Consider the following 26,939-nt stretch of genomic DNA (forward strand, 5'->3'; position numbering starts at 1 on the left):
CACACTGGTGGCATGCTGGCTGGGTAGCAGGCCCCTATGAACAGGTGTGACCTCACCCAGCTTCCGCACACTGGTGGATGCTGGCTGGGTAGCAGGCCCCTATGAACAGGTGTGACCTCACCCGGCTTCCGCACACTGGTGGATGCTGGCTGGGTAGCAGGCCCCTATGAACAGGTGTGACCTCACCCGGCTTCCGCACACTGGTGGATGCTGGCTGGGTAGCAGGCCACTGTGCGAGGCCCTGTGGAGATACAGGTGTTACTAAGGTCTGGGTCGGGCTGGCCTCAAGGAGTTTGCAGTGGAGAGAGAGAAAGGATTAGGTTCTTGGCGTTCAGTAAGTGATCAGTCAGTGGTGAGGAAATGAGGATGTAGGAAGCTCTGAGCAGGGCAGCATGTACACGAACTTGGCACAGGCTTGCAGGAGTCCTGAGGGAAGGAATTACTGGTCTAGAGGTCGGGAGAACTTGGTGGAAGAGAGGACAGTTGGCCTGGGTCTTCAGAAGTGGGTGAGTGTTGGAACGGGGAGGATGTGAGGATATGTTAGACAGGCAAACATCTTGAGCACAAGGCCTGGGAAATGCAGAATATGGTTGGGAATAGTTTCTGGAAATCCCTCCCCCAACAGTCCTATTGCTCTCATCTCTCTCCCTGGTCTGGCCTTCACTGCCACCAGGATGTTCCTTATAAAAACAAACAAACAAAACCCCAAACTTACCATATTGTTGTAATACCCCAAAATTCCAATGCACTTTTGTACTTGAAAAGGAACAAGATACTCTATGCATTTTGGTGTGCATTCATTTTTAACAATTAGCATTTCTCTCAATATATTCCCAAAGTATTCACACAACTAGTAAATCATGAGGTCAGCCACTCAGATTTCCCCAAACATTTAGTTACTGATTGCAAGCTTAGTTACGCTTCCCCAAGTCTAACATGCCAAATTCTTCTAAATTTTTTAAACGCTTTAAAATGAAACAGGTCATCCCATTTTGTTAGAATGACCACAAAACTGACAGCTAAACAACAGTGCTTGTGCCGCAGATTTAAATTTGTTTTCTTACGACCTCTTAATATTATGTCCTTCTCCCTTACCATGGCCCTGTTATTTCTGACTCTTACGTCTTGGTCCTCGGCCGCCCTCAGAGCCAGGGCTGATACCTCGGGCCGGTGGAGGTTGCGGTGTTGGCTGACAGGCCCTGAGTCACGGGTGGGTCTTTACAGGTGATCCTGCTTGAGCCATAGCAGGCACTCTTACAGTTAGGCTTTCTCTAGAACAGTGGTCGCCAACCTTTCGGACCTCATGGACCACCAGTGGTCTGCGGACCACCAGTTGGCGACCGCTGCTCTAGAACGGTCCATGTTGTTAGCTCTGCATAATCAGATGCGTTTGGATTGTGACTTTGGCACTTTCTTCCAAATGTGACATTTTTTCTGAGTGTCTCGTTTTTTTCATCAACCTGATCTGTGTCTGTGTTGAAACTCTTCCTTCCAAATGGGGCCTGGTCTGCTTGCATTAAATCCCAAGCCTTCAGTCTGTTTGCTTCCCCAAATGACAACTTTGTTCCTCTTGTTGACCATCAAGACCTTGTAATGACGGTGGAATCAGCAGCTCAGGGTCTGAGCCCGGGAGGAGGATGTGAGTCGGAAGGGGGTGGCTTTGGGAGAAAGGATGGTCTCCATGAGACGGAGCAGATTGAGAGTGGAGAGTCCACCCTACGCCCGTCTGTGTGTCAGGGCCTGCCCCCTGCCTGGACCACAGGAAGGGCACGGGCAGGTTTTGCTGAACAACGGAGGGAATGGAGAGGTGAGGGAATGAGTGGGCTACGTGGGGCAGGGGGTCCTGGCAGGCTGTGCTGTGCTTTCTTCCCGTGGCTGTCCCATGGCCTGGGAGAGGGGACGCTTGGTCTCTGCTGTCAGCAGGTGGATTGAAGATCCTAAAGTGAGTCCATCGTCATGAACTTTGACTTTGAGCTAGTTAAGTTTCACTTTATCATTTTTACTTTACAAGTGTTAAAAAAGGGGGGGTGGTGGATTTTCTTTGACACGTCCTGGATTTCCAAGAGCTTTCCTTCTGATGATGATATGCTGTTTTGAGTGAGTGGACGCTTTTAATCGTATTCCGTCTAACCTCTTTAATATAAACAGGCAGCTGTGTGGTGGGGCAGTGTCTGGAGTGGGAGGTGTTGAACACTTTCCACCCTTGTCTCCAGCGTCTCGGTAGATATGGTCATGTTTGCCACGGGGAGTGTTGGATTCCTGTGCTCTAACAGCAGGCAGGCAGGACCGAGGCGTTTCCTGGTGGCAGGGCAGTGGTGGGGATGAGTGGGGAAAGGGCGCATTGAAGAAGTTGACAAAGCTGCCTCTGCGTGGACCACGCCCTCTGAAAACAGCTGTTGTCCAAGTTTCTAGAATCTACCATAGCTCTTTGAGGTGCCACCTCTTCACGCTAGGGTGTCTCAGGCCGCCCTCGAGGAGGGCTCCTTCAGGTCTGCCCTGGCTCGTTGTTGACTGTCACTTGCTCTGGATTCCAGGAGAGGGCAGTAGGGTGGCAAGAATGACTCTCTCCTTCCCCCTCCTCGCCTGCCTTCACCTTAAACCCATTTCCAGGCTGTGACAGCCTCAGAAGGGAGAGGCTCGAGAAACAGACACTGGAAATGGTGTGAGGGAGAGGGGGGCGGGAGGGTGGCGAGCTGGCCTCGTGTTGCTGGTGAGAAGCCGTCTGCTGATCCCAGGAGCGGAGGGAGCTGGGCTTTGGAATAATGGATGATGTCAGTGCGACTGGAAGGTGCTAACAGCACCAGGGAGAAGTGCAGAGAAGGGTGGGAACGAGATGCGGAAAATAGACTGCACTGATGATTGGGGGGGGGGGTGGCGGGGGCTCTCCCCGGAACAGGATGTAGCCGTAGACACCGTGCTCAGCACTCCGTCCTCCAGGCCCTCTCTCCTGGGCTGTGTGCCTGGCAGGACCTGCCTTCATGCTCTGGGGCGCTCGTGGTTTTGGGGTGTGTGTTAAACGTGAAATGGTTCTTACAGGTACTCTCCCGCAGCCCCTCCTCATGTAGATGCAAGGTCTTTTTTGAAAAAGCCACAGAAATTTGCCTTGAGATACCCAAGTCCCTGGGGCTGGGCCCCGAGAGAAAGGAGTCTGACCACAGATGAGCTGAGAGCAAAGCTGTGCCCGGGGGTGCAATCGCTGCCTTCCCCACCCCCGTGTGCCCCTTAGAACACCGGCCCAGGAGACGCATGGGCCGGAGGGAGCCTGGGTCAGGCCTCAGGCCTTGGGCTGTGGTGTGAGGAGGAGCAGGCCCAGGGAAAGGAGAGGAGCGTGTTGTCTGACGGGCTTTGTACACACTCATCTCACCCATCCATCTGTGGGGAGTCTGTGAGGAATGTGTCTCCCGCCGCTGTCCTTCCCTGCACTGCGCCTCTGGCGGTCCCGTGCGGTCGCCATGGACGCAGAGTGTGCCAGCTCACTTACTTTAATGTTAGCCACGTTTTAATATGGTAACGTTTAGGCAGACAGAAGAGGATAAGCCCCACTGTGGAAAAATCTTCTTTTGAAATGGAAGCTTCAGAAAGGCCTGGCTGGGCAGCAGCCTTGTGGTCCAGCCATGTTTCTCATGTGGACCTGGTGTCCTCCCGTGTTGGATAGGCTACTGGTTTCTCCATCATCTTGAGTATTAGTGGCTGACATCTATTCAGCTGCTTTTCATTTAATGAGCAGAATAAGAAGTGTAGTCTGATCCCTCACAGCCATGTAAGGTAAGGAGCCGGTCTCCCTTTGTAGAGTGGGTGCTCCTGTCGCAGGACACCCGCCTCCCCCCTCCTTACTTGTTTCTGCAGTTCCTGACCTCCCGGCCTCCGCCTTCCTCCCCTCACCTGGGCTGGGAGAGGGCGTGTCTAGTTGAGGCTGTCTTAGCCACAGTTCAGCAGATGGCTGTGGAGTTTTCACAGTTTATTTTTAAAAACTCAGTCAAGCATTTTCTCTTGTGTGCCAGGCAGTGAGAATAACGGGGCTGATCTGGTGGCGGAAACAGACAAGGAAACCAGCAGTTATAATGCAGTAGTTGTTATAGAGGTACTCTCCACACCCCTCCCCATGCAGGTGCAAGGTACCTGTATAGAGGATGGGGAAGGCTCATCTCAGGACACCTGCCCCAGGGATGGAGGATGTGATGCTGTGAGGCTGTGAGGACTAGTGGAGGGGGGGGAGAGGGAGAGAATTAAGAAGGTGCGAGGCAAAGTAGGAAAAAAAGCATGATGTTTATTCAAAGGCAGGAAGAGAGGATGTGTGCAGGGTGTGGCTGGAGAGGACCCATGTGGAGGAGGCAGGGGCTGGACCGGTGAGGAGAAGTGAACATGTTCTGAAGGCCATGAGTGCTCTTTGTCCCCTTTTTATGATCTGCTGCCTTTATTAAAAAAATGTTTATTGTTGAGAGTATTACAGATATTCTCCTTTCCCCCCCATTGCTCCCCTCCAACTAGTTCCTGCCCCACCTTAGACCTTCCCCACCCTATTGTCTGTGTCCCTGGGTAATGCATATATAAGATCTTTGGTTAATTCCCCCTCCCCCCCCCAGATTCATCAGTCTGTTCTGTGTTTCCATGCCTCTGATTATATTTTATTCATCAGTTTATTTTGTTCATTAGATTCCTTATTTGTTTGATTTTTAGATTCAATTGCTAGATATGTATTTATTGCCATTTTATTGTTCATATTTTTGATCTTTTTTCCCCCCCTCTTTTCTTCTTCCTCTTCTTAAAGAATACGCTTCAACATTTCATGTAATACTGGTTTGGTGGTCATGAACTCCTTTAGCTTTTTCTTGACTCTGAAGCTATCTGATTTTCAATTCTAAATGATAGCTTTGCTGGGTAGAGTAATCTTGGTTGTAGGTCCTTGCTATTCATCACTTTGAATATTTCTTGCCACTCTATTCTAGCCATAAAGTTTCTGTTGAGACGTCAGCCGACAGTCATAGGGTACTCCCTTGTAGGTAACTAACTGCTTTTCTCTTGCTGCTTTTAAGATTCTCTCTTTGTCTTTAACCCTTGGTATTTTAATTATGATGTGTCTTGGTGTGGGCCTCTTTGGGTTCCTCTTGTTTGGGACTCTCTGGGCTTCCTGGACTTGTAAGCCTATTTCTTTTACCAGGTAGGGGAAGTTTTATGTCATTCTTTCTTTTTTCTTTTTCTTCTTTTTTAAAAAATATATTTTTATTAATTTTAGAGAGGAAGGGAGAAGGGGAGAGAGATAGAAACATCAATGATGAGAGAGAATCATTGATTGGCTGCCTCCTGCATGCCCCCTACTGGGGATTGAGCCCACAACCTGGGCATGTGTCCTTGACCAGAATTGAACCCGGGACCCTTCAGTCCACAGGCCAACGCTCTATTTACTGAGCCAAACCAGCTAGAGCTATGTCATTATTTCTTCAAATAGGTTTTCAATATCTTGCTCTCTCTCTTCTCCTTTGGCACCTCCATAATGTGAATGTTGGTACACTTGAAGTTGTCCCAGAGGCTCCTTATATTATCTTCATATTTTTGGATTATTTTTTCTTTTTGCTCTTCTGATTGAGTGTTTTTGCTCCCTCATATTCCAAATTGTTTATTCGATTCTCAGAATCCTCTACTCTACTGTTGAATCCCTGTAAATTATTCTTTATTTCAGTTAATTATGCTTAATTTTTGACTGGTCCTTTTTCATATCTTTGAAATTCTCACTAAGATTCTTGAAAGTCTCACTAAGTCCCTTGAAGCTCTCAAGAAGATCCTTGAGTGACCTTATAAAACCATGGTTTTGAACTCTGTATCCAGTAGTTTTCTTGCTTTCATTTCTTTCATTTGTGACATTTTTCTTTGTCTCCACATTTTGGCTACTTCCCTATGTTTATTCCCATGTATTAGGTAGAGCTGCTATGTCTCCTGGAATTGGTAGGGTGTCCTCGTATAGTAGGTGTCCTGTAGGGCCCAGTGGCTCAGCCTCTCCAGTCACCTGAGCTGGGCACTCTGGGTGCCCTGTGTGGGCTGTGTGCAGTCTTGTAGTTGAGCCTTGATTGCTGTTGGCATCACTGGGAGGAACTGACCTCCAGGCTAATTGGCTGTGAGGACCAGCTGTGACTACAGTGGAAGAGCTGCTGTGCAGGAGACACCCTGTGGAGCAGGACTTGCTTCATTGGGGCTTTGGTGTTCACTGAGTCTGCCCCTTGAGTGTGTGGCTTGTGGATGTGTAGAGTTGTAATCTAGTATGGTCTGAAGCTGTCCACGAGGTGCACTGGTTCTGGGGCCTCCCGGGAGGTGCAAAGTCAGCCACTGCCTGGGGCCACTGGGCAGGAGCTACAGAGAGATCTGCAGATGGCTGCTACTTATATTGGGCTTGGAGGTGCCCAGGAGAGGCCACGCTGTGAAGCAAGTCAGGCTGGTGCTAGTGTTGGATCTTGGGCCTCTTATTGATAGATTTGGGGCATGCTCTCACCAGCTGCAGCTTGTTTGAGAGATTTAGGAAAGTCTGAAACCTAATCCAGGACAGGCCATTTGTATGGAAAAGCCTCTGCAAACGGCTTGGGTGGGGCAGGGTCTTAAGGAATCCCCAGTGTGGGCCAAGCTGATGGAAACTCAGATATGGCTGCCAGTCAGCTCTGCAACTGGGAAGGTTCCAGCACCAGAACAATGACCCCTGTGAGCACCTCCTTCTGGGAGAAAGCTGCCTCCAGAGTTCTTGCCCTGATGCTAGACAATCTAGTTCTTCCCCAAGTGTCCCAGATTCCTTTCAAGCCGCTACCCCAGCACTGGAGCCCAGAGGGATCGAGTCCGAGTAAGTTCGTGTGCCAGCCCTTTAAGAGGAGCTGCCTGGGACTCCAGCAGCCTCCATGTCACTCAGCCACAATCTCCGCTGGTTTTTACAGCCTGAATTAATGGGGACTTGTCTTCTGGTGTGGGGCTGGGGGTCTGGTGTGGGGCTGGGACCCATTGCTCCTCACAGGCAGCTTCCGCAGAGATGATGTTACTTTCAATTAAAAACATGCCACATGTGGATGTCGGACCGGCCCGTTCCGTGCCTCCGCCCCTCTTACTAGTCTCAATGTTTCTTCTTCTTTAATTCTCTAGTTGTAGGACTTCATTTAGCCAGATTTCAGGTGGTTCTGAATCATGGTTGGTCTGTATTTTAGCTGTAATTTTGATGTGGTTGTGGGAGGAGGCCAGTACTGGCATTTACCTATGCTGCCATCTTTGGTCTGCCGCCTTTATTTAATCCTGAGGTGAGCATGGCTGGGGGATCGGCCTGCTTCTGATGAGTGAGGCAGTGTGGCTGCCAGACACCCTCACCTATCCCAAGGACCCCCGCCTCCTCCTTGGAGTCCTTGGAGCCGCCCAAACTGGTTGTGCTGCGAGCTGGCCACTCTTGGGGATGTTGAGATGAGGAGCCTGTCTCGCCCTGAAGATGCTTGTTTTGAAGAAGAGGAGCTTATCCTGCTTCTCTCAGCTCCGTGATTGAGGCCGATTCCTCCCATGGGGCAGGTTAGGGGTGTGGCGAGGACGGGCAGCACTGGCGGGTGCCCTGCCTCCATGCTTTTCTCCCTGGGTGCGTCCCCGCCAGGTCCAGTGCCCTTGGCTTCGGGCAGTAAAGGCTCCTAACCCAGGCCCCCTGTGACGTTTCACTTTTCTCCATACTTATCTGAATTCCCTCAGGGCCATCCACACCTTGTTCATATTTAGGTCCCCAAGGTGGTGCTTGGCACATGAGTCTCAGTGAATGAATGTGTGGGTCTTGTCAGAACACAGCAGTTAAAATTTATGGAGCAGTCATGGTATGCTAGGCACAGCTGTAAGTTCTTTAGCTCCACGACTGTTGCTCATTTCATCTTCCCAATAACGCTGTGAGGCAGGCCTCCTTCAATCCCTGTATTTTTGTTGTTGTTAATCCTTACCCAAGGATATTTTTCCATTGATTTTTAGAGAGAGTGGAAGGGAGGGGGAGAGAGAGAGAGAGAAACATTTAAGTGAGAGAGACACATTGACTGGTTGCCTCCCACACGCGCCCGACTGAGGTCGGGAATCAGCCTGCAACTGAGTTATGTGCCCTTGACCGGGATTGAAGCCGGGACTCTTCAGTCTGAGGGCTAATGCTCTATCCACAGAGCCAAACTGGCTAGGGCTGTATCCCTGTATTTTAGAGGAGAAATGGGCAGAGAGAAGGAAACTCACTTGCCTAATGTGGAGCTAGGGTTTTCACCTAGGTGGTCTGTGTCCGAGGCTGAGCTCTGAGATGTTCCAATTCCCTGCCTCTCCTAATGGGCCCTGGCATGTCTGGGCGGCTGGTCAGTGGGCTGCTGGACCTGCAGGCAGGCACCTTGGCTGTGGGTGCAGCAGCCCCCTGACAGGCAGTGTCAGTGGATGCTGTGCTGGGGCTGCTCCTTGGGCCTGTGGACTCTAGTTGTCAGGCCCCCTGATTGGGTGACTGGGGCAGGGAGGTCTTGGATGTTGTGCGCACTGGCAGCTGAGGTGTGGGCACAGGTGTTTTCTGGGGGGAGGCGTCCCTGCCTGAGCTCAGGAGAGGTCATTGGCTGCATTTCTGGGGCAGGGAAGGGGCCCTGTGTTTATTTAGACCAGCTCAGCTCCAAAGGTATCCTAGTCTTTGAAGCGAGGTGTGTGTGAGCAGGAGGTGTGAAGCGAGGTGTGTGTGAGCAGCAGGGTGTGAAGCGAGGTGTGTGAGCAGGAGGTGTGAAGCGAGGTGTGTGTGAGCAGGAGGTGTGAAGCGAGGTGTGTGTGAGCAGCAGGGTGTGAAGCGAGGTGTGTGTGAGCAGGAGGTGTGAAGCGAGGTGTGTGTGAGCAGCAGGTGTGAAGCGAGGTGTGTGTGAACAGGAGGTGTGAAGCGAGGTGTGTGTGAGCAGCAGGTGTGAAGTGAGGTGTGTGTGACCAGCAGGTGTGAAGCAAGGTGTGTGTGAGCAGGAGGGTGTGAAGCAAGGTGTGTGTGAGCAGCAGGGTGTGAAGCGAGATGTGTGTGAGCAGCAGGGTGTGAAGCGAGATGTGTGTGAGCAGCAGGTGTGAAGCGAGATGTGTGTGAGCAGCAGGATGCAGCAGTGGTGGAGTCCGCTGCCCAGGTTGTTTTTCAGGAGGCCCTGGTGGAGGGCCCGGGGCAGGTCGACAGTCCCCAGCTGCTGACTTTGCTTCCCTGTGGCTCCTGCCAAGGCCGTGCTTCTGATGGAGTGGATGGGGTGCAGCAGGCCCTGGAACAGGGACATTTCTATCTGAGGTGCCCCCCCCCCACACACACACACATTCCTCAGAACTGCTGTGGCCCGAGGCTTCCTCCTCAAGCGTCCTCCTTCCATTCCTCCAGTCGCAGGTCTGAGACCTGTGTTCGAAGGCTTCCCTCCCTCCTTTATCCTTAACAGTAAATGGATGGCACCCTGGCCCATCCTGGCACGTGTGCTCAGAGCCTGAGTGGGTGCTCCCACGAGGACCCGTCCCAGGGCCTGTGCAGGGGGCTTGGGCGGTGGCTGCACCTGCTGTTGTGAGGAAGGTGTCCTCCCTGCTGCCTTCTGAAGATGAGAAATAGAAATCCTAGACTCTGGTGCTTTTCTCATGTGATTCTCCGTCACAGTCATTGTGAATAGATGCCGACTGTCTGCGATCTTACGATTTGTCTCTCGGGGCTGGAATGAGAGGCGCGGACCTCCAGGCAGCGGTGTCCCTGCTCCTCTGCGGACGGGGTCTGGTGGGGCCTCCCCGAATCACCATGGCATTCGGGGTCAGCGGGTCTGGGAGCCAGGGGTCTGTGCTCCCCAAAGCTTTGGGGGTGCTTGATAACCACTGGTGTCAGGACTGGAGCAGTGGCCGAGGCGGCAAGGAGACCCGACTTGCCGCAAGCCTCTAAACGCTGTGTACTGACTCCTGCTGTCTTCCTTTCTGACATGGCCCACGCTCCCCAGGAGTCTCCAGGAACAAGCCAGCATGAGGAGAAGGCCCTCTCTCCTGACTTGGGTGCTGCCCGCCCCCCGACTCACGGCAGGCTCTCCGGCCGAGGTGCAGACAGCAGCCTGGCCAGTGCAGGCAGCAGAGGGCGACAGGGAGGAGGGGCGAGTGCCCGGCTCCCCGGAAGAGACAAGAGTCATGAGAGTGACCCTGTGACGACGGCCACGAGTCTGGTGGGCCCTGGGGGCGACCAGCCCGCCACGTCCAGTAAGAGAGACGCACCCCAGGACCCGGCTGCAGCGAGGGAGGCTTCCAGGAAGGAGGAGGCCACAAGGGAGCCGGAGGAGGAGGCCCCTGTCCTGGGAGAGAGCGGATCAGACGCCAGTGACGTGAGTCTGTCCCACAGGCGTCCTGGGCAGCCTTGGTTGCTCCCTCGCCCAGACCTGTCACGGAGGCAGGAGCTCCCTCCGCAGGCCTGCGGTGGGCAGTGAGCATCAGCCAGAGGCCTTCGTTGTGGTAAACAGGCCCACTCAGCGGGCGGTAACCTCCTGAGGAAATTCGGAGCAGACACTGGCCTTTCCATTGGGAGCCTCCTGGGATTGCCATGTTCTTCTGGTCTACTTCCTTCCTCTTCCCATTACTGCCTCCCCTGCTACTTTTTCTTTTTAAAAAAATATATATTTATTGATTTTTAGAGAGAGAGGAAGGGAGAGGGAGAAAGAGATAGAAACATCAGTGATGAGAGAGAATCATTGATTGGTTGCCTCCTGCACGCCTCCCTACTGGGGATCGAGCCCACAACCTGGGCACCCCGGCGTGTGCCCTGACCAGGAATCGAACCAGCGACCTTTTGGTTCCTGGGTCAACGCTCAACTGCTGAGCCACATTGTCCGGGCTCTCCCGCTGCTTCGTGCCTTCAGTTTGGGATTGGCCTTGCTTGCAGCAATCTGAGTTCCTGCAGAGAGGAGAACCTCGTGTGGGCAAGGCAGTTGGGGTTCCTGCTCAGCCCTGGGCAGTTAGGTCATAAGACGACTCCTCATTGATTTCTGTGGCTCTTTCTGCACCAATCCAAGACCTGGCCATGACCCGATGGACAGAAGTCAGACCGGGGGAGGGCCATGGGCATTTTTGGTTTTCCAGCCCTTAGTCCTGCTGCTCCTCCAGGTGGATGGTGGGGGAATTCATTTAAGAAGCTCTTAACTGCTTCCTGGGAAGGATACTCTCATGCTGTGTTTGTTTTCAGGATAGCATCAAACTTCCCTAGCTATGCCCACTGCACTCACTGGCTCTCCTTAGCATGCAGACCCTTCTTGTCCATACTCACCTGGGCCACCAGCTCAGGGGCTGGGGGCTGGAATCTTATGTCCAGAGAGAATGGGAGGGTCCATAGGCCTCTCAGTTTTCCAGAAAAGGCGGGCTCTGGTTTGGGCTTAGACCCATGTTGGCGTCCTGGCCTGACAGCTCCCTGGGTAGTGATCAAGACCCCCAGCCCACTGTCCTGGTTACTGTCTGTGGGTCTATCTTCACGGGGATCACGACCCCCTGCGCTCTATCCTGGTGACTGTCTGTGGTCTGTCTCCCCAGCGATCCTGACCCCCAGCCCGCTGTCCTGGTGACTGCTGTGGGTCTGTCTCCGCAGGCGCTGGAGATCAGTGAACACGTGAAGGAGCTACAGGGCTCAGACTTCGATGCCTCCAACTCCAAGTCCCGCCTTGGCCTGGTGAGTCAGAGGAGGGAGCAGGGGCTGGGAGAAGGCGTGCGCTCGCGGGTCACGGTGCTTAAGTGTCTGCCGTTCATCACAGCTTATACCTGGGGAAGTGTGAGTCAAACTTCCGTCTTGTCTGACTCCAGTTTCTTAGGCCATCACTAAGGATAATACCGCCTACTTCATAGCTTGTCATGAGAAGAAATTGGGTCAAGGAACCATCAGCACATAAACCTTAAAGAAAGGTCGCTGCTGTTGCCAGGGCTGCCGTGTGAATGCCCTGAGGTCCTGCGAGGTCACCGCCTCTGGGCTCCGCAGGAACGTCACCTGGATCTAGGTGGCCACAGACTGTGTGTGCGCGTGTGTGTTTATGTGTGTGTGTGCACATGTGCGTGCATGTGTGTGCATGTGCGTGCGTGCGTGCGTGCGTGATCACTAAGCAATGGCGAGGACCGTCTCGGGCTCTGGCCAGGCGGGTGCTGGCATATCTAAAGTCAGGACGTAGTCCTGGAATGCAGCCTCTATGGTTTCCTTGTCCAGCCCTTCCCGCAGCTTGCAGTGTCCCGCGCCCGCCAGGCCTGCGTTTGCGGGGCGGAGGGGCGTGCTTCGGATGCATTTGGGCCAAGCATTGCCTCTGGAAGCCGCGCTCCCTCTGTGGTGTCTGGCTAAGGGGATGGGCTCAGGGATCTGGTGTCTGGCTAAGGTGGTCTAAGGGGATGGGCTCAGGGAAGAGGGTCAGGCTGAGCAGCAGTGATTGAGGGCTTAGAGCCAGATGCAGCTGCATAGTGAGTAGACTCACCTGAAAGGAAATGTCACCAAAAAGGAACTCATAAGCTAGGAAGGCAAGGCAGAGCCCCTGCGGGCAAAGGCTGCGTGGAGAAGGGCCACCTCTCGGGGCTCTTTGGTGGGCTCTGCCCTTCCGAGGGGCTGCTGTGTGGAGGCGGTGCCCAGCTGTCCTCGCTTCTCTGAGCGGGTGGCTGGAGGACAGCACAGGCTGCAGGACCAGAACGTGGCTGGGCGTCCGCCATTTGTCAGGGCTGATGACAGCTGTCCCTGGTAGCATGCTGCCAGGTAGCAGCCCCTCACCTTGCCCAGTGGGATCTCGGGTGGAGGGGCGGCAGCATGGTTACCTGGCAGCCGGGGCAGCAGGGGGCTGGCTCCTGTGTGGCGCTTGCTGCCTGCCCCAGCGAGAAGCCTGTGAGGAAGCTGCTGGGAGTGCCAGTGGTTCGGAGGCACCTGCACGCGAGCGGGACAAGTGGGAGGAGCCCACGCGCCGTTTCCGAGCTGCCACAGGTCTCCGGGCGCTTCGGTGGGCACAGGAGGGAGAGACAGCGGGAAGTGACAAGCTTTGCGGCAGGTGTCATGCCAAGAGCTTGGGCTTTGGAGTCTGTCCCGGGCACATCTGCCCGCAGCCCCTTGTCTGTCAGCGGCGCGACCTTGGGGAAGTGACAGATGCGGTGAGGCCTCTTCCTCAGCTGGGAGATGCGAATAGGAGAACTGCTCTAGCAGGGCTCTTTTTCTTCATACTTTTCTATGAGAAATTTCAACCATCCAGAGCGATTAAGAGGATTTACAGTGACTGCGCACACACCTGCAGTCCACAGCGAGCCTGTTAGCACACTTGCTTGGTCACCTCTTTCCGTCTGCTCATGTGTTGCTTTGAAGATTACAGTAATTAGATGCCAGAATATTTGGTGCAGCGCCTGGCGTGTGGCGGGTCCTCCTGGGAGGCTGGGGAGGGGCCTGGCGGGTGCGGGGTGAGGGCCAGCGCTGACCTTCCCGCCCACCGTCTCCAGGACTTCGGTTTTCGCAGCCGGATCTCAGAGCACCTGCTGGATGTGGACGTGCTTGCCCCGGTCCCGGATGGAGCCCGCTGGCCGGTGAGTCTCTGGGGGTGGCCAGGGTCTCCCTTTTTGGGGTAGCCCAGAGCGGAGCCCTGCCCATCCCAGGATGCATTTACGGAGTTTCCTCCCTCTGGAGTGCTTGGGGCCTGGCCCCGACTCTGCCTGGGACGGAGCTTCTGACCACTCCGTCGCTGATGCTGTGCGAATCAAGGCACCCCCCCCCCCAACCGCCGCATTTACCTGCTTACCCATCGTTTACTCCTGTGCTGATGCTGTGCTGAGAAATGAGAGCGGGAGCTCTTTACTGAGCCGGGTGAGGGAAGACAGGTTGTGAGTTGAACACGGACGGGAGGAAGGTGGAGCGGGATGAGGACTGCGCCCCGCTGTTCTCTGCGGCTGACGTGAGGAGGAGTGGCAGCCCTGGCAGGGAGCCCTGCTGCTGCGGGCACCAGAAGGTACTCTGGCAGCCTATTTAAAAAATATATATATTTTTGTGTTGATTTCAGAGAGGAAGGGAGAAGGATAGAGAGATAGAAACATCAATGATGAGAGAGAATCATTGATTGGCTGCCTCCTGCACGCCCTCCACTGGGGACTGAGCCCACAAACCGGGAATTGAACCTGGGACCCTTCAGTCCATCGGCCAACACTCTATCCACTGAGCCAAACTGGCTAGGGCAGCCTTTTTATTTTTAATGTAATTTGGGGAGCTGGCTTTTAGCTCAGGCCCAGATGGCAGAGTGGGCCACAGCTGCTGGGGTTCAGGCTGCTAGTGGAGAGGTGTGTGTTGGGGGGACACTGTGGACCCAGGGAAAGGAACCCCTGGGGAAGAGGGAGTGAGCTGTCTCCTGCCCAGGGCTCCTGTGCTGTCAGAGGCCAGAGGAGTGGCTGCTCCTTTGCCTGCCAGTCTGTCTGCCTATCTGCCTTAGGCGGGGGCGGGGTGGGAGGCGTGTGCGCAGGGGAGCTCACTGGCAGCCCTCTTCGGGGACCGGCTCTCATTTAGGCACTAATCTGGTTGAGTCCTCCCCGTGGCTGGCACGGGTGGAGGCGAGGCTGACCACCACTGCACTCGTGTGGCCCCGCCCCTGGAGGACATCCTCAGACTCATCAAGAATTGTCCCGCTCTTTACATGTGCCGAGGCCCAGGCTTTACCACGAGATCTGTTGGGTTTCTGATAGATGTGCATCCTTGCCTGGGAAGCGGCCTCATGGCCCGCTGATGGGAGCTGTGTGGACGGAGCGAAGGAGCCCTGTCAGGCTCCCTTTCTGTCTGTCTGTCTGGGCGCAGCCTTCCTCTCAGATGGAGCTATCGGCTGCCCCCTGCGGCCGTGGTGTCTCAGCGTCCTTGGTGGCACTGGCCCTGGAGGTCCGGGCCGCTGAGGACATGGGGTGTTTGTTCACAGATCTCTTCAACGACAGTGAGCGCTTCCAGCTGCAGGGGCAGGCCTTCCTTCCTCTTGTGTGTCTTCCTGCAGCCCTGGCTTCTGGTTCTGGCGCAGTGGCTGTGGTGTCTGGCTCGCCCTCCCCAGCCAGCCCGGCCAGCCCTGGGAGCAGCTGGGAGCCGGGACTTAGGCAGAACCTCAGGGGCCTTGACTGGACAGTAGACAGGCCGCTTCTGCTGCATCCCGCGGGGTCCTCACCCACCGAAGAGCCACTCTTACTGCTTCCTCCGAGCATGGCTGTCAGTGGGAGGGTTGAGGGATCTACATCAGACCCTCCAATATGCACTTTCCACCACTGCTGCCTGCAGGCCCAGAGGCTGGGAGGAGAAGACCAGGACAACAGCCAGTCCAGCCACGATGAGCTGCAGAGCAAACGGTCCCAAGGCTCCGAGAGGTACGGCTGGGGGAGGCCGCCGCAGGGAACTCGGGGATGTGTGCTGGGCAGAACTCCTGGCTGGTCCACGTGGCTCAGGTGCTCCTGCCTGAAGGCGCATGGGAACCGACAGGATGGCCTGGTAAAGTGTGTGTGTGTGTGTGTGTGTGTGTGTGTGTGAGAGAGAGAGAGAGAGAGAGAGAGTATGAGTGAGTGTATATGCTTGTGTGAGTGTGTGAGTGTGGGTGAGAGCGCAGACCTGTGATTCCACACCAACACAGGAGAGTGAAGAGCTGCTGGCGCCTGGTTGACTCCGCACATGGCACCACTGTGGGCCGGGGCTCCGACTTGTCACTGCTGGGATTGAACTGTGTGTCTGGTTGTGGCCGGCGCTGGAGTAGCCGCGGGAGCCCTGGGGGTCATGCAGGAGGGTCAGTTCTGCAGCTCAGAGCTGGACCAGGGCCCTGCACAGCAGAACAGGCGTGGCTGTGTGTGTGTGTGGCGGGGGGGCTTCCAGGTTCTCAGGCTTGAGCCCTGATAAGGCAAAGGCTGTCACCTGGAAGGGGGAGGGCAGTCATTCTACCTTTTGGACCTTGAAAAACCATCAGAATTCTTCCTTGAAGCTGCAGCTTCAGCATTTCCGATAGTCTGACCACTTGAATCTGGCTTCCCCTTTCCTTCCCATTTCCTGCTGGGTCCTTCCATCCCTCCTGGCCCAGTGATGCGGCCTCTGTGCCCCAAGGGTGTGTGCCGCTCTGCTAGGGGCCAGCACATGCAGCGCAGGGCCCTGGGTCCAATCCAGGACGGGAGCCCTCAGCAGGGTGTCTCCCTTCCTGCTCTTCCACTGCTCTGCCCTCTGCCCTCACCACTCCGTGAACCTGGGGCCCTGGCGGGGGGTCCAGCTGGAAGGAGGAGTGGACGCAGGTCCCCACTGCACCCCAGTCTCCTCCTGACTCCCCTCTCTGGCTGGTCTGACCAGGGTATCCCCTTCACTTCTGTACGGGGAGCGGCTTGGGAGTCCCCGGCACAGCCAGGCCACTGTGAAAGGGCCTCTGCAGGCCCCTGCTGGGCCGCCTGAGCGGCGGGGGACACAGGAGCCCCCGGAGCACTCTGCACACAGCCCCCTCCCGCCCGAGTCCCTGCACAGGTAAGAGTGAGCGTGTGCCTCCCGGGAGGGCGCGGCCGACCTGGGTGGAGTTGTGTGTGGGGGGCTGGGGGCCTGGAGAAGTTGGGGAGCGAGTGGCCCTCCTGGAGCTGGAGGGTGAGGAGATTGGCCTCTTCTGAGTAGTCAGTCTGCAGCTGAAATTGGGGTGCCTCGTCTGATTAGGGGAGCTTAGGAACTCCTGAATGAGGCAGGTCTCTTCTGGCCCAGCTGCCTCCCCAGCAGGGCTGCGCAGACTGCTGTTACCTGTTACGGGCTGTGATGGGCCTGCCCAGGGGCCCTTTCTCCTAGTCTCCGCCCACCAGCCTCTTCCAGCCAGTGGCCATCCCACCTCTGGTGGGGCAGCACCCCTGTGGGGTCCCCGTAGTGTGCCAGGAGAAGGAGGCGCCCTACCCAGGCTTCCCTGCGGCCAGCCAAGGTCCAGACCCCGGTGCTGGTGCTGTCTGCAAGGGGAGACGCTGGCCTCAGGGCTCACCCGGCGCAGTGAGTCCCTGGGATGTTGAGCAGCATCCATGCTCGGTTGCCAGCATCTATGGGGCAGCTGCTGCAGGCAGAACTTCTTGGGTCCAGTAAGCATTCTGCCTCCCACGTGGGAGGGCGCACCTGCTCTTCATTGTAAACAGCTCGGGAAGAGGCAGGGAGGGCAGGGAGAGTTAAGACCTGAGGAAGGGAACCGGTTGGGGCTGCCTCCCTGTCCCCATCACAGCTCTCTGACCCCGAATGGGGTGCCACTGGAGCCTCCTGCCTTTAACACATTTGCTTCTTTATTGCTATCAAGGGATGAAACCCCAAGTCCACCTGCCTCCTGCAAGAGTGGCGAGGCGCCGTGCTCCCAGGCCGAGGAGCCCGAGGAGCCCAAGGAGCCCGAGGAGAAGGTGGTGGCCAGCCCCACCCTGCCCATCTCTCCGGAGGGGTAAGGGCCAGTTCTTGTGGGTTGGGCCTATCCTCCATCGTGTGTGAGTAGCTTTAGATCCCATCCACTCTTTTTATTAAAATTCTTACTCGAGGATGAACCTGCAACCGAGGTATGTGCCCTTGACCAGGAATGGAACCTGGGACCCTTTGGTCCACGGGCTGACACTCTAACCACTGAGCCAGACCAGCCAGGGCTGTTTCCACGCACTCTTGGGTGGTGGGGAAAGATGCTCTAATCCCCGCAGAGGTGGTGTGGGGCGGGGGTGGGGGTGGAGGGAGTGTACCCTTGGTTCTGTGAGCAACCTTGAGACCCCAAGGAGCCATCACTGTCCCCAGGGCTCCCCTTGTCAGGACCTGGGGAGCAAGGGTGCAAGTGAGGGGGTACCTCCTTAGTCATTAGCAGAAACCTGGTAAGTCATGTTCTCCCCTTTACCAAGCACTATTTTCTCTTTTTATTTTTTTAAATTTATTTTTTAATTATTCTTTACTAGAGGCCCGGTGCATGAAAATTCATGCACTGGAGTGGGGGGTCCCTCAGCCCAGCCTGCCCCCTCTCACAGTCCGGGAGCGCTCAGGGGCGGGAGGCGACCCGGCGATCAGGGGAAGGCGACGCCCCATCACACCTCTGCTGCTGCCACTGCTGGCAGCGCAAGCCTCGGCCGGCCCTTGTTACCTGAGCCTCGGGCGGCCCTGGGCGGCTGGGGGGCTGAGGGGACTGGGGACTCCGGAGGCAGGCGGGCGGAATGGCCGGGTCTGCCTGGGGGCGGGCCCAGCCTTGCCATATGCCTGCCACCCTGGCGGGGCTGAGGGGACTGGGCACCGCCATCTTGTGGCTGTGGGCGCTGCCATCTTTGAGTGTGTGGCAGTCAATTAGCATATTCCCTCCTTATTGGCTGTGGGTGCCACCATCTTTGAGGGCGTGGCAGCCAATTAGCATATTCCCTCCTATTGGCTGTGGGCTTCGCCGTCTTTGAGGGCATGGTAGTTAATTTGCATATTCCCTCCTTATTGGCTGTGGGTGCCGCCATCTTTGAGGGCATGGTAGTCAATTTGCATATACCCTCATTGGCTGTGGGCACTGCCATCTTTGAGAGTGTGACAGTCAATTAGCATATTCCCTCCTTATTGGCTGTGGGCGCCACCATCTCTGCAACCTGCTGCTCAGTCGTTTGGTCGTCCCTCACTAACCCCCCCCTGCTGGCCTGGTCGCTCCATGCAGCCTGTTCAGTCATCTGTTCGGTTGCGATGGTCACTTAGGCTTTTATATAGATAGATTGTTGAAAGTATTCCATATGTCCCCCTTTGGCCCCCTCCATCCCCCCACCCCCATTATTTTCTCTTTCCTCTGTAATTGGAGAAAAATGCCCGCTCTGAGAAAAAGCAAACAGAAGCTTTTGGAGCTATTTATATACATGGAAGTACACAAGTCTGAGTTGTACAAGTCAACGAATGTTTACACGAGTACACACCACGGACCCACCCCGGATCCCACGGGAGCATCCCGTCCCCCGAGAGCCTTTCCTCATGCCCCCGCCCCCCCGGCCACCCCGTCCTGGCTTCTGCCCGCAGACCCGGTATTCCAGGTCCCACCTGCATGTAGTGGATTGGATGGTACACAGAGGGCTCTTTGTGTCTGGGTTTGAAGCTCACCACAACCAGACATCATTTAGCGTTTCTCTGCCCAGTTCACCTTCCCTTCTCACACCCTTTTACAGGTGGGGAAACTGAGGTGAAGGGAGGTGAAGGGCTTGCCCAAGGGCACATGGCTAGTTGCTTGCAGAATTAGGACTAGATTCTAGTCCCTGGGACGTCTGGCTTCGTGGGGCCTCTGCTGTTCTCGACAAGGACAGGCAGGGCCAGGCAGGGCCGGGGCCACCCAGGTGTGCCTGTCTGTGGCCTGAGTGGTTCGGAAGCATCCACGCCCTCGGGGCCCGGGGCTGCCTGCTGAGCGGAGACTGCCCACCTGCCCACCCGCCCACCCGCCTACCGAGATGGCTTGCTGACAGTGCCCCGGGGGCTGGCGAGGCACACTGACCCGAGCTCGCATCCTCCCTGCGCTGCAGGGGGATGTCCTGAGGGGCCTGTTCTCAGGTGCTGACCAGCCGGCAGCAACAGCTCTGCCCCGAGGGGGGACTCGCTCCCTGGCCTCTTCGGTGGCTGTGGACACCCGGGTCAGGGTGCTTTCTATGAGGACAGAAATGAGTGGTTCAGAGAAAGGGCCCTGGGCAGAGGTCAGAGGTCAGAGGGTGGTCGCCAGCACCTCTGGGAGAGAGGCTGGGCAGTGAGGGCCGCCAGGGCATCTTGCATTTCTCCCCGTCCCAGCGATGCTGCCCTGCTGGGGCCTTGGGAACACGCCCTGCGCAGTGCACACAGGGCCCGTGGGACACGCCTTCTGTCCTCTGAGTCTTCCAGGGCCCGCACTCCCTTGTCATTACTCCTCACAGCCGTGTTAGGAATGGGGTGATTTCCCCGGGTTTGTGGGGAGCAGCTTTGTGCCTCATTCGAACCTGTGGAATTTTAATACACGGAGGTAACTGGCATCGTGGAGAGGCCAATGGCTCCGAAAGAGGAATATGTTACTAACATTTCCAGAGAAGAGGGCGTGCCACGCCACCAGGGCCACGGGGGAAGAACCAGGGCTGGTCAGGAGGCAGGAGAGGTGCGAAGGGAGGGCATGGTCCAGAACCTCTATTGGGGTTTTCGCGGGAAGGAATGGATGAGGCAGGGTAGGTGCCTGAAGTGTGGGACTGGATGGTTTGAATAATGTTGTGCACTTGGGGGTGTGGGGTGGTCTCTGGGTGATTTAGGGTAGGGAAATACCCCCGTGGTGTGCAACCAGGAGGGGCTGGGGTATAGGCACAGGACTATCTATGAGAATTGGCTAGTCCTGGGAGGGGCAGCCTCTCGTTGACCAGCAAGCTTTTTAAGAATGTCAAAGCATCATCAGCACAGAAGGTGAGGGACCGTGAGTCACAGAGCCGGCGCCTTTCACAGATGTCATGATGCGTCAGAGGGGTTAGGAGCAAAGGGCAGGGCAGCAGCGAGGGCTGGGCTCGCAGGCAGCCACCGCCATGCACGCGTCATGCCAGAGGCCTGGGTCTGGGAGGCAGGGACATTGTTCCCTTCGCCACGCCCACATGAGGTGAACCACGGGCGTGTGGGGACACAGGTATCTCTGGTTGCAACCCAGTGTCAGTGGTGCACGGCCGTGCCAGAGGGACCGGGACGTGTCTCCCTCCGCCTCTTCCTGCCACCCTCTCTCCTCCTCTCCTTCACTCCGGCCTGCCAGGCCTGCCATGACTGCTTCAGGGACCCACTGGGGCTGGCGCCCGAGGGTGGCCTAGAAAGCAGACCTGCCTCTCCCTCTGCAGGCTTCACCCCGAGTGGCCGCAGGGATCTGCCTTGTGGGCCAGTGTTGCCTGCCTTGGACCTGAAGGGAGCTTAGGATGGTAGATCTTTAGAGCAGGGACACGGAGAAGAGGCGCACTAAGAAGTAGGCTGGTGTGGTGCGTGCAGCTATTCTCAGGCTGCTGTGCTGTGGACGCCTCATCTTCCCACAGCATCTGTCCCTGGGGTTCCACATGGCTACACAGCCCACAGGGAGATGCAGTAAAGGAGCCATCTCAGGGAGAAAAGCGTTTGCAGCAGAGGCTGGAAATGAGTTGGAGGGTTGATGAGGCGGAGAGCTGGGGGAGGCTCTTTCAAGGGCAGGATCCTCGAGGGGGTGGCAGCCGCATCGCTTACATCTGCATCTGCTGGGCTGTGTGGGGCCTGGGAGGAAGCGGGGTGTTGGGCGGAGGGGAGGTGGAGCTGGCAGCAGCAGAGAATTAAAGACATAGCTCAGGACCATTTCTGGTCTGAGTTATAATTTTAGGAATGGAGGAAGGAAAGATTTTAATGGTATTTCAGAGATGTCATGCCTTCCTTCTCTCTGTGGTCTCAAGGGGCGGAGAGGGAATTGTTCCAAAGGCCTGTTGTCACCTGCCATTCTAGCCAAGCCCGGGCCGCCCTCCATCTGCTGCAGGGCTAGAGCTGGAGGGAGGAGGGGTTCTGTGACCCCAGCCGGGGCTGGCTCCCTGCTCCTGGGATTGGATCCAGCCACATGCTGCTGAGGTTGACGGGGGCCCCCCTGCTAGGCCTGAGCACTGTGGGAGGAGGTGGTAGTCGGGTGGCAAGAGCAATTTCTAACGTAAGATTTAGGACCTGGGAATGCAAATGTGTACTAGCTTTTAGGAAAACCGCTCTGGGAGGCGAAACACTTTATCTCACTTATGCTTTCATTGTTCTAAATGTCCTTGGGGTTTCTCTTTGGGTATTTCTTTCAGAACCAGTGTACAAGCAACAAACAACCTTGTTACTCTATAGACATCTTTGTAACTGATACCATTCGTCCTTACCACCCACCTTATGCATCTGGTTAGCTCTGAATTTCTTTCCCCCTTTTTTGTTGTTACTCCTCACCTGAGGATATTTTTTGCATTGATTTTTTTTTTTTTTTAGAGAGAGTGGAAGGGGCAGAGAGAGAAACATCGATGTGAGAGACACATCGATTGGTTGCTTCCTACATGAGCCCCAGCCAGGGCCAGGGATCGAGCCTGCAACCGAGGTACATGCCCTAGACCAGTGATGGCAAACCTTTTGAGCTCAGCGTGTCAGCATTTTGAAAAACCCTAACTTAACTCTGGTGCCATGTCACATATAGAATTTTTTTGATATTTGCAACCATAGTAAAACAAAGATTTATATTTTTGATATTTATTTTATATATTTAAATGCCATTTAACAAAGAAAAATCAACCAAAAAATTGAGTTCACGTGTCACCTCTGACATGCGTGTCATAGGTTCGCCATCACTGCTCTAGACAGTAATCGAACCCGAGACACTTTTGGTGTTCGGGCTGACACTAACCACTGAGCACACCAGCAGGACTCGCTGATCTACTTTTAAACATCGATTCCTTGGTGCGGAGATCTGGAGCCTGGCGTCTGTTGTGCTCCTGCTTCTCTCTCTGGCTCAGGGGTGGTCCCCTGCCTGGCTCACTGGGCAGTGTGGGGGGCAGGGTTTCCTGTCCCTGGGCCTCTGTGGACTGTTCTGGGTCTCGGCTGGGAGGGATGCTGCTGCGTCCCCCTGGCTCCTATGCATTGGCCTCTGTGCAGTTTGGGAGGCAAAGAGCAGCCTCTGGGGACTTCAAACTGATGGCAGGAGCCTCGAGTAGCAGGCCCAGCCCTAGTGGAGGGACTGAGTGGGCTTGAGCCGTGCGGGAGGAGTCGTCAGGGCCAGCGCTTCAGTTTCTCCTCTGCCGCCAGCTTGGGAGCCTCGTCTCCGCCTTGGGCCCGGGTCCGCAGGGCCTGCTGTGGGCTGCCCTTCTCCCTGGGCTCACGCGGCCTTAGCAGCCACAGGGGGCTTGTCTCGTAGAACAGATGCTGCCTGCATCTCTGAGGGCGTAGCCTTCTGCCCCATTGGGGGACCTGAATTGTGTGTGTGATTCCTGGTGGAGGGCCCTCCATTAGGGTCTGTGATGACCCGTAGCTCTGTAAACCTGGTGCCGAAAGGCGGTGGTATTAACACTTGTGAACTGCTGTTCCCTCCCCTTGGTAGGCGATCTCCAGAGCTCCTGGCTCTCCCAGAGCAGCTCCCAGAGGCCGCCCGGAAGGCCATGGAGGAGGCGGTGGCCCAGGAACTGGAGCAAGAGCAGAGGCGGCTCCTGGAACTGAAGCGGGAAAAGGTGCAGCAGCTGCGGCAGAGGCTGCGGCAGGAGGAGGAGGAGGAGGCGCTTCAGCTTCAACAGCGGAAAGAGGAGTCTCTGAGGTGCGGCCCGCCCCCCTCCCAGACAAGCTGCAGGGCCTCCAGGACTTGTAGGGAGGGACCCACGCCTCCCTCCTGGGGGCCACTGGGTGCCCACGGCCTCTCTAGGATCCTCCTCGCCAGCCTGTGTGGAGGAATGGGCTCCCAAGCCAGGGTGCCTGACCCCTCTGTCTTTGGTGGGGAGTTGGGAGGTGTGATCGTGATGGGAGTAGCTGGTGTCTTTTGAGAGACTGCACTGATCCATGTGCTTTATTTTATTTTATTTTTTTTAATATACATATACTAGATGCCTGGTGCACAAAATTCGTGCACTGGAGGGAGAGGTTGTCCCTCAGCCCAGCCTGTACCCTCTCCAATCTGGGATCCCTCTCACAATCCGGGACTGCTGGCTCCCAACTGTTCGCCTGCCTGCCTGCCTGCCTGCCTGATTGTCCCTAACTGCTTCTGCCTGCCTGCCTGATCACCCCTTAACCACTCCCCTGCCAGCCTGATCGATGTCTAACTGCTCCTCTGCCGGCCCGATTGCCCCCAACTGCCCTCCCCTGCAGGCCTGGTCGCCCCCAGCTGCCCTCCCCTGCCGGCCTCGTCCTCCCCAGCTGCCCTCCCTTGCTGGCCTGATCGCCTACAACTGCCCTCCCCTGCCAGCTATCTTGTGGCGTCCATCTTGTGCAAGGCCGTGATGGTCAATTTGCATATTACCTCTTTATTATATAGGATATTTTATTGATTTCAGAGAGGAAGGGAGAGGGGAAGAGAGATAGAAACATCAATGATGAGGGAGAATCATTGATTGGCTGCCTCCTGCAGGCCCCGCACTGGGAATGGAGCCCACAACCCAGGTGTGTGCCCTGACCAGGAATTGAACCGTGACCTCCTGGTTCATAGGTTGATGGTCAACCACTGAACCATGCTGGCCGGGCTCCATGTGCTTTATATCTATGACTTTGTTAGTCTTCTGAAAGGCTCTTACGAGGTGTTATTATCAACCCCATTTTATAGAATGTATAACGTAGACAAATTGAGGCACCAGGAGGTGAAGTCCCGTCCCAGGTCTGGAAGCTGAGACGCAGCAGAGCCTCTTAGCCAGAGGCTTATCTCTGAAGCCCATTGTCTTAACTCCTGCAGGTCCTCTTCCTTGGGAGTCGGGGCCCTGCCGGGACCATGGGTTTGGTGGGGCCTTGTGCTACAGTGGGAGGAGCTCTTGCCCAGGACTCACAAGTTTCTGTTTGGGTTCCTGCTCTTTGCATAGCTGGCTGGGAGGCCCTAGACCAGTGATGGCGAACCTATGACACGTGTGTCAGAGGTGACACGCGAACTCAATTTTTTGGTTGATTTTTCTTTGTTAAATGGCATTTAAATATATAAAATAAATATAAAAAATATAAATCTTTGTTTTACTATGGTTGCAAATATCAAAAAATTTCTATATGTGACATGGCACCAGAGTTAAGACGGTTTTTCAAAATGCTGACACTCCGAGCTCAAAAGGTTCGCCGTCACTGCCTTAGACAAATAAGACCTTTAAGCCTGGCCAGGCGTGCGTGTGTGTGATTGTATGTGTGTACAGTGGAACCTCGTTCCAGAAGGCTGTTTGAGAAGCACTTTGTTCAAAAACGCAATCCTTTTTTCCCATTAGAAATAATGTAAATGGAAGTAATCTGTTCCAGACCCCCAAATGATTCCCTGTTTCCACCTTTCTTACACATAGTACATGTCTAATGTACTGTTTAATCTATAAACACTTCTTAAATTCATCGAACCCCCTACTAGCCTTAAAGGAATTTTTCATCTGTCACTGCCTCCGAAATGCTACCACACAGGCTCACTGCTTTTCCTTTATCCAAATCAAACAACAGCTTTTCTACCTCTTCAATTGCCTGTGATTGCTGTTTTGTGAGCACTTCACACCCTTAGCAATATTAGTGCTCTTTTTAAAAAAAGTATATTTATTGATTTCAGAGAAGGGCAAGGGCAAGATAGATAGAAACATCAATGATGGAGAGAATCATGGATCAGCTGCCTCCTGCACACTCCACACTAGGGATCGAGCCCACAACCCGGGCATGTGCCTTGACTGGAATTGAGCTGTGACCTTCTGGTTCATAGGTCAAAGCTCAACCACTGAGCCATGCTGGCCGGGCAACATTAGCACTCTTGATGGCCTCTTTATGTTTTAAAATTGTGCTAATCGGCCAGCCACAAAAGCATTCTCTCCTTTGCGTGTTGTCATGCAGAGGTATCAGCATGAAAGGGTTGTCAGGTCGAAAACTGAAATTTTGGTCGACAACCGAGATATTTTTGGTCTGTGAACAAGTTGATGGAGAACTGAAGTGTTGGAGATGGGAGACGTTTGAGAAACGAGGTCTGACTGTCTATGTATAAACAAGCTAGAGGTTGATTTTTGTAAGAAAAGGCAGCCCTGGGCTGGCACAGGGGAGTCCCGGGTCCCTGTCTTCTTTCATCTCTACCGCTTTAGTGCTGGTTTTACTCTCAGGGTCTCTTCTCAGGCCAGCATAGCTGCTGGCTCTCCAGCCACCGCGCCTGCGCTCCAGGCAGGAAGGACAGGGAGAGTGTAAAGAGGGTACCTTCTAGCCCAGCCGTGGGCAAACTACGGCCCGCGGGCCGGATCCGGCCGTTTGAAATGAATTAAACTAAAAAAAAAAAGACCGTACCCTTTTATGTAATGATGTTTACTTTGAATTTATATTAGTTCACACAAACACTCCATCCATGCTTTTGTTCCGGCCCTCCGGTCCAGTTTAAGAACCCATTGTGGCCCTCGAGTCAAAAAGTTTGCCCACCCCTGTTCTAGTTCCTTCAGTCCCATTAATGGAGTTTTCCTGGAAACCTTACCCAATAATCCCCACCTAAATCTCATGGGTTACCTCTGGTTGCAAAGGAGACTGGGAAATGTAGTCCTTTAGCTGGGCCTCTTTACCTGAGAGAATAAAAGGAAAGTGGGAGAATGCCTGCTGAGGAGGTGGTAGCAGTCTCTCACCGTCCCAGGATGGGAGAAGTGCAATAGAGGGATGTTAATATAGTTCACGTACTTGGCAGTTTAACGAAATCTTACCCTCTGGACCGAACATCCAAAGTGGTAGAGGCTTATTTTTTATCAGAGATAACAGTGTGTATAAAGAACGGTCACGCTTTATTTAGAGAAGTTAGGAAAACCAGCCCCTGACTGTCCGGAGGGTGGGGACCGTCTCTCATTAGCCAACGCCGGATCCACTGACCCAGGGCCCATCCTTACACCCGCCCCTGGGTCCCCTGCCAGGGAGCAGCCCACGGAACAGACCCCAGAGCATCCTCCTCTTCCACCCAACTGGGAACGGAGCCCAACAGCAGGGCTCAGTTCTCCTGGAGAGGCTGTGCCAAGAAGAGCAGGTGGGCGCTGTGTCCCTGCCCGCCCCCCCAGGCCCCTCCTCTCCTCCTGCCCCTCCCTGAGCTCAGTGGACTGTGCCTTCCATCAGGTTGTGTGAAGACTAGATGCCCCAGAGCCTGCCTCGGCCTGCACTCCGTAGCCGCTCAGTAAAGGCTAGCTCTCGTTTTATTTTCAGTTGAGATCAGTCCGGTTTCAGCGGTCTTGACGGCGTGAGATCTGTGGGCAGCGCCTTGCTGGCTCCCTTTGAAATAGTTCATCACGAGGACCCTGCTTCTGTGTACACGGGAGCCTTCCTGAGGGGCTCTCTCTCTGGGAAACTTCCACTTGGTAGAAATTTCTGGCTTGCCACACTGACCTTAGAGCAAATATTCCTTTCTCTTTTTTTA

General features: G+C 55.1%; 1 protein-coding gene across 1 annotated transcript in view; it reads left to right on the top strand.

The window, feature by feature from the left end:
• The window catches only part of CEP164 (centrosomal protein 164), a 70,688-nt gene that overhangs the window by 30,215 nt on the left and 13,534 nt on the right, over positions 1-26,939 (top strand). Inside the window, 7 exon segments of the mRNA XM_023744296.1 lie at positions 9,798-10,310; positions 11,561-11,641; positions 13,423-13,506; positions 15,221-15,306; positions 16,265-16,432; positions 17,226-17,360; positions 22,962-23,173. Coding sequence (XP_023600064.1) covers positions 9,798-10,310; positions 11,561-11,641; positions 13,423-13,506; positions 15,221-15,306; positions 16,265-16,432; positions 17,226-17,360; positions 22,962-23,173 — 1,279 coding nt within the window.

The sequence above is a fragment of the Myotis lucifugus genome, unplaced genomic scaffold (assembly GCF_000147115.1).
Source record: "Myotis lucifugus unplaced genomic scaffold, Myoluc2.0 scaffold_448, whole genome shotgun sequence".
Classification (NCBI taxonomy): domain Eukaryota; kingdom Metazoa; phylum Chordata; class Mammalia; order Chiroptera; family Vespertilionidae; genus Myotis; species Myotis lucifugus.